General features: G+C 41.8%; 1 protein-coding gene across 1 annotated transcript; it reads left to right on the top strand.

The window, feature by feature from the left end:
- The first annotated feature begins 636 nt into the window (after nt 1–636).
- LOC125228655 lies at nt 637–5,497 on the top strand. Its single transcript, XM_048133311.1, has 3 exons — nt 637–923; nt 1,753–3,764; nt 5,364–5,497. The coding sequence occupies exons 2-3, from the start codon at nt 1,766–1,768 to the stop codon at nt 5,495–5,497; spliced, it is 2,133 nt and encodes a 710-aa protein (XP_047989268.1). The 5' UTR covers nt 637–923; nt 1,753–1,765.
- The last annotated feature ends 722 nt before the right edge of the window (nt 5,498–6,219 follow it).

Below are 6,219 nucleotides of genomic sequence, written 5' to 3' on the forward strand. Positions count from 1 at the left end.
GGATGTTTAGATCTTTAAAAGTAGGTAAAGGATTTGGATGCGGTTTTTGTGTCTGTCTGTCCGTCCGCGGATAATCTCAGTGACCGTTAGCACTAAAAAGCTGAAATTTGTCAGCCAATATGTATATTAGTCACGCCGACGAAGTGCAAAAAAAAAGAAAAAAAAAGTGATATTAGGGTAGGGTAGATGAAGACTTTCTAGGAAAATTCTTTTGAAGTTGATAGGTTGAACAGTTTTTGAATAATAAACGGGAAACTACGGAACCCCACACTGAGCGTGGCCCGACACGCTCTTGGCCGGTTTTATTTATTTTATAGATAGAAGTGGTTCAAGAGGAAGGTTTATATGTATAGTACCAGTAAGAAGCGGGGGCTATAGTTGATTATACTTGTTAAAATGCGTCATCGGTGTCATGATTATTTCTATTTAGGTCTGGCGACCAGGCCGAAGTGATCCCGCGCCACTATACAACGTGTTTTTTTTGTTTTCCGTTAAATTCGACACGTCGTTAGGTTCATTATCAGGAACCACCCTGTATATCAGTTTTAAATTCGCAAAAAAAACGTTTATCATTTTCATACATAATAAATGAATTTATTAGTGTAACATTATCTTCCAACTGGGCTAACCAACAATTATTTTAAGTGAAGGTAGATGGTCTTTGAAGTTGACAGCGGATGGTATGAATTTAGAGGGTAGGTAAAGAAGGACGGTCAGCCGGTTAGGAACGAGTCCAGTCGGGTGACAGTTAGGAAAGTTAACGGACGATTGAAAAGGAATGTCTTATGTTGTCTTATTGTGAATAATACAGCAGTGAATATTCAAGATTGTTTTATTTAACGTGATCTCGTTTACATACACCAGTCTGAGTGCAGGAGTGTTTTAGTTCAGAAGACGGGATAAAAACACAAGCCCACGAAAAGGTAAATTACCGTTAATTCGGTTATTTTTTTTCTCTTCCCTTGCTTGACAATTGTTTATAATTAGATGTTTTCCATTGATTAACTACAGATGAACCTTAAAATATTAGCTCGTTGTGATCATTTGACAAGAACTGCTACCGTTATAAGATGCTAAAGGGTATTTAATTACATAAGTACATTTATTTAATCACCAGTCAGATATTGCTTGAAAACAAAATCTACACATTACGAATGAATAGGGCTAAACGATAAGAGTCCATACGCAAATGGCGTCTGGCCATTGATTTTGCTTTTACTAATCGTATTGAGCAAAATGCTATCAAAACACTGATTTAAACCTATCTACTTACACGATTTTTACAATTTTAAATAAAATATTCAATGTCGTAAACATATCAGGTTGCAACTGTCACATACCTCAGCATAAAAACGACTTGTTGTAACTTCATTTTGGCAAGTTAACAGCGCGGTTGTGAAGTTTAGTAAATAACAGTTTAGTCCTAAACTAACAATATACCTACGGTGTTACTAGTTGTTTACTATTTATTGTAATCTAAGATCATTGTTTACATTAATAAAATAATAAAAGAACGATCACATGTTATGAACTCGCTTTATAAATACTAAAAGGTTCCCTTTATTTTAGTCCGGGTGAAAATAATTTCGAACACATCTAGATATTTCTTAGCATGTCATCACAATTGTGAATCTTCTAGTTTATTTTTTTTTTAACAATGATGATAAATCGAGTACATGTTCTAGATCCTAGTCCTTTTAGGCCGACGAAAGTTATGATAACATATACAAATATATTTGTTACAAGTTTCAGATAAAAACAGACTATGGAGGATGACGATGACAATGGCCGGCCAAGGCAACCAACCCCTAGCAGTCCTGTTCTACAAAGGAGAGGGACAGCTACCGCCGCACGTCGTGTGCTCGACGAGACTGCCGGTAACCGAGAAGATATCAGGTCAGAGAGAATCCTATTCACTCCCAGGCAGAGTCGTCGTCGTAGCCGTACCGGTAGTGTTCGAGCAGCTAGGAGTCGGAGCCGTCCACGAAGCCCTAGTGTTGGCTCAGTGACTAGAAGGGACAGCCGAAGTCGTGCACGTAGTCGTAGTCGTAGTTCTCGGCGCAACAATTTGCTACGAGAGGAGCTGGAGCTCGAGAGACAGCGACTACGTGTTTTAGAAAGTCAACTGAGGAACGAGCGTGAACGGCAGGAGCTTCAGGAACGCGCACGTCTTAGAGATTCGGAGCTACGTAACCGTAGACGGAGCCCTGGAGTAGGTGAGGGAACCAGGAGGTTCACAGACCTTGCTATTCGGAGACGGACTCCGGACAGGGACAGCATGGAGACCAGGAGGTCCATGGAGCTCCGAAATCGGAGTCGGAGCCCCCTAAGGGTCAATGAAAGTACCGGGAGGTACTCGGAGCTCCGAAATCGGAGACTGAGCCCTGGAAGGGACTGCGAGGACAGGTATGGTTCAACATCTCGTCTCTTTGAAGAGTTTTTAAAGGTTATTAAGAAACAAAATAATGAGCAAAATAACAGCTTTCCTGTCTTAAACAACGTCATTCCCGACTTTGACCCGCTGAGTAGGGAACAACCAATTACCGTTTGGCTAAGCAAAGTGGATGAGTGCGCAGAAATGTATAAATGGAACGATAGGCAAACTATCCACTATGCTTTGCCAAAACTCACTGGTCATGCAAAATTATGGTACCAAGGGTTACCATCCCTGAAACGAACATGGCCCGAATGGAAAGTGCTTCTTACGGAATCGTTTCCTGCAACCGAGAATTATGCAGACTTATTAACAGAAATGCTCGCAAAAAGGGCTCGTTTTGGCGATTCTCTAGAACTGTACTATTTTTCAAAAGTCAACTTGTTGAACCGCTGCAAAATTTTCGGTAGGGAAGCTATTGATTGCATTATACATGGTGTAGATGATAGAGGGGTTAGGGTTGGCGCGCAAGCGGCGCATTTTGAGAAAACGGAACAGATTTTGCAATTCTTTAAAACTGTTAAAGTTCAAACTAAAGAAAATGCCACAGACCTGAGGAAAGATAGAAAAATTCCGAATAATACGTCCAGTAAACAAAATTACCGAACTAGCAGTAGCGATGCAACTTCTCCTAAACCACGTCCAAATCCAGATAATGTAGTGTGTTTCAATTGTAAAGAGAAGGGCCACCCGTGTTCTAGATGCCCAAAACCCATTGTTAAGTGTTCGTATTGTCATTGGGTGGGTCATTCTATAAATGATTGTCCCAAGAAAACCACTAAACCTGATATAAAGGATAAAAGTGTTATGAGAGTTCTCCACGTAAATAAAAATGACAACAATATTCACGATCTATTAAGTCAAGTAAACAAGAGGGACGGTAATATGTATGATTCATCAAATGACGATACCAATAGTAAATATAAGATGGTCATTGAAATCAACGGCCAACCAGTAGCTAGCCACATAGATTTGGGCTGCGAAACCACTCTTGTACGTAAGTCAGACGCGGAAACTTTAGGACTTGAGTGGACAACGGTAAATGACACTGTGTTGAAGGGCTTAGGGCTAATACCATACGTCCCATTAGGACATACCAAGGCTACAATTGATGTTCAGGGAGTTACAGAAAAGGGGGTAGACATTTATATTGTTGACGACCACCTCATTAATTGCTCATTACTGTTAGGACACTCTTATACAGAACGCCCAAATATTTGTATTATAAAAACATGGTCTGAATTAAGATTTGTGAGAGTTGATGAGGACAATGACACAAAACTGTTACTAAAAGCGGATAAGGATGTAATAGTCACTGAAGGTTCGATGAGTACAGTTCGTGTCATTGCGGATAAACAATTCAGTGGGATTGTCTACATAAACGGCTCTGTCAGAGGAAGTGTCGGTAATGAATATTATCTTTTACCCGGCGAGTATGAAATAAACTTAGGGACATGTTTGCTACTCCTACAGAATTTAGGCGCAAAGCCTCTAACTATTCTCAAGGACTCACTAGTTACGCGGGCCAGATATTTAAATGCGGTGAAACATGTTCAGAGTGTTTCCGTAACAGCTGAACAGAAAGAGTCCCCGAACGAAACTGCAATTAGATGTGGAAAAGATCTGCCTTCCGATGTGAAGCAAAAATTGAGTGAACTCTTAGATAAATATGGGACCTGTTTTTCAACTGGTTTGCGTGATTTAGGATTCACAGCTGAAGCCGAGATGGTTATCCAGCTTAAGGATTCGGAACCGGTCGTCTATAGACCATATAGAATGTCACATTCAGAGCGACAACTTGTGCAGAATATGGTAGATGACATGATTGAGTGCGGGATAGTCCGAGAGTCTAAATCACCCTACGCTAGTCCGATTGTTTTAGTACACAAGAAATCGGGTGAGAAGAGACTTTGTGTCGACTATCGCGCACTCAATAATAAAACAAAACGGGATCACTATCCCCTACCCCGAATAGAGGATTTACTGGACCAGTTGTCCGGACAGACTGTGTTCACAACTCTAGATCTTGCGTCGGGGTACCATCAGATACCCATTGCGGAGGAGTCTATAGAGAAAACTGCGTTTGTCACGCCAGACGGACAATACGAATATACTCGGATGCCGTTTGGCTTGGCAAACGCGCCCGCAGTATTTCAGAGGGTAATGCATAAGGTCCTCGCCAAGATCAAATATGTCGTTATTTATATGGACGACATTTTGATCCCAGCCGCTTCATTTGAGGAAGGGTTGACTCGGCTGGAAGAAGTTCTCAAGGTGCTGCAACAAAGCGGTCTTACTCTTAAAAAGCAAAAATGCAACTTCTTCCAACAGAGTATTGAGTTTTTGGGATTTGAGATAAGTAAAGAGGGTGTTAAGCCTGGCTTACAGAAAGTACAGGCTGTTTCCAAATTCACCGTCCCCACAAACCAACATGACGTTAGACGGTTTCTGGGTTTGGCCAGCTTCTTTAGAAGATTTGTCAAGGATTTTGCTTTAATAGCTAAACCACTGACGAGTCTTCTAAGGAAGGAAACTCCTTGGAGATGGACTTCCGATGAGGATAATGCATTTGAAACCCTTAAAAGATGCCTTATCGAGAGGCCTGTGCTTGCGCTGTATGATCACACTGCTGAGACACAGCTCCATACAGACGCGAGTAAAATGGGTTTAGCCGGTATATTGCTCCAGCGTTCAGGCTCTGAACCTTGGCGCCCCGTAGCGTACTATAGTCGCCAAACGACTATTGATGAACAAAAGCTACATTCCTTCGAGTTGGAGACACTAGCAGTCGTAAGCTCACTCATGAAGTTTAGGGTATACCTGCTCGGGGTCAAATTCACAATCGTCACTGATTGTAATGCCTTACGCTCAACCTTTACGAAGAGGGATCTCGTTCCTCGTATCTCACGATGGTGGATACAATTCTTAGAGTACGATTGTGAAGTTGAGTACCGAGCAGGCGAGAAAATGGCACACGTTGATGCGCTCAGTCGTAGTCCCATCAACGACAAGGTGGAAGAACCACGACAAGGTGGAGAGAGGGTAGGTGAAGAATATCAGTAACATCTGTCTAAAAGTTTTTTATTTTTTATAATTATTTGTTTAATTTATTTTGGAATTTAAGCATTAAATTCTTAATGCAAAATTAATAACTGCCACCCTCCAGCAAATTCTCAAATTTCCCTAGACAATTATTTATTTATTCACTGGACCTAAGTTAACTAACCTCCAAATCACACTATGGCACTCACTGGGATAATTAAGGAGTCCATCGCAGAGCTGACACAAACTTTTAACGCCAAGATGGCAGAGCTGCAAGAAGATTTGGACAAGGCAGAGTCTAGTGGATCATCAACGGTAGCGGTGGTGTCTGACTTCACAGCGTTTAGGTCATTTATTTTGACGGCACTCGAGACTCTACAGAAGCAGGTGCAGCTTGTTGCCCAGCAAGTCGATGACATGGAGATGCGATCCCGCAGGAAAATGTTGGTGGTCCATGGCATCAAGGGATGTGATTCCAGCTCAGATACTGAAGACACTGCCGCACTTGTAATTGAAAAGTTCAAGTCTATCAGAAGTAATGTGTCAGTAACAGACTTCAAGCACTGTCGTCGTCTGGGTAAGCCTCGTGGGGCCAGACCTCAACCCATCCTTGTCAAGTTTCATGACGTTGCTGTGCGAGATGACCTGTGGTTTGGGAAGACAGCATTAAAAGGCACCGGTGTTACATTAGGTGAATTCCTTACAAAGCCCCGCTACGATATATTTGTAGCTGCCCGGGAACG

The sequence above is a fragment of the Leguminivora glycinivorella genome, chromosome 8 (assembly GCF_023078275.1).
Source record: "Leguminivora glycinivorella isolate SPB_JAAS2020 chromosome 8, LegGlyc_1.1, whole genome shotgun sequence".
Lineage (NCBI taxonomy): Eukaryota > Metazoa > Arthropoda > Insecta > Lepidoptera > Tortricidae > Leguminivora > Leguminivora glycinivorella.

Coding starts and splice junctions, on each gene's coding strand:
- LOC125228655 (XM_048133311.1), top strand. CDS start 1,766: ATGGAGGATGACGATGACAATGGCCGGCCAAGGCAACCAACCCCTAGC. Junction 3,765..5,363: donor AGTCACTGAAGGTTCGATGA/GTACAGTTCGTG, acceptor TACAATTCTTAG/AGTACGATTGTGAAGTTGAG.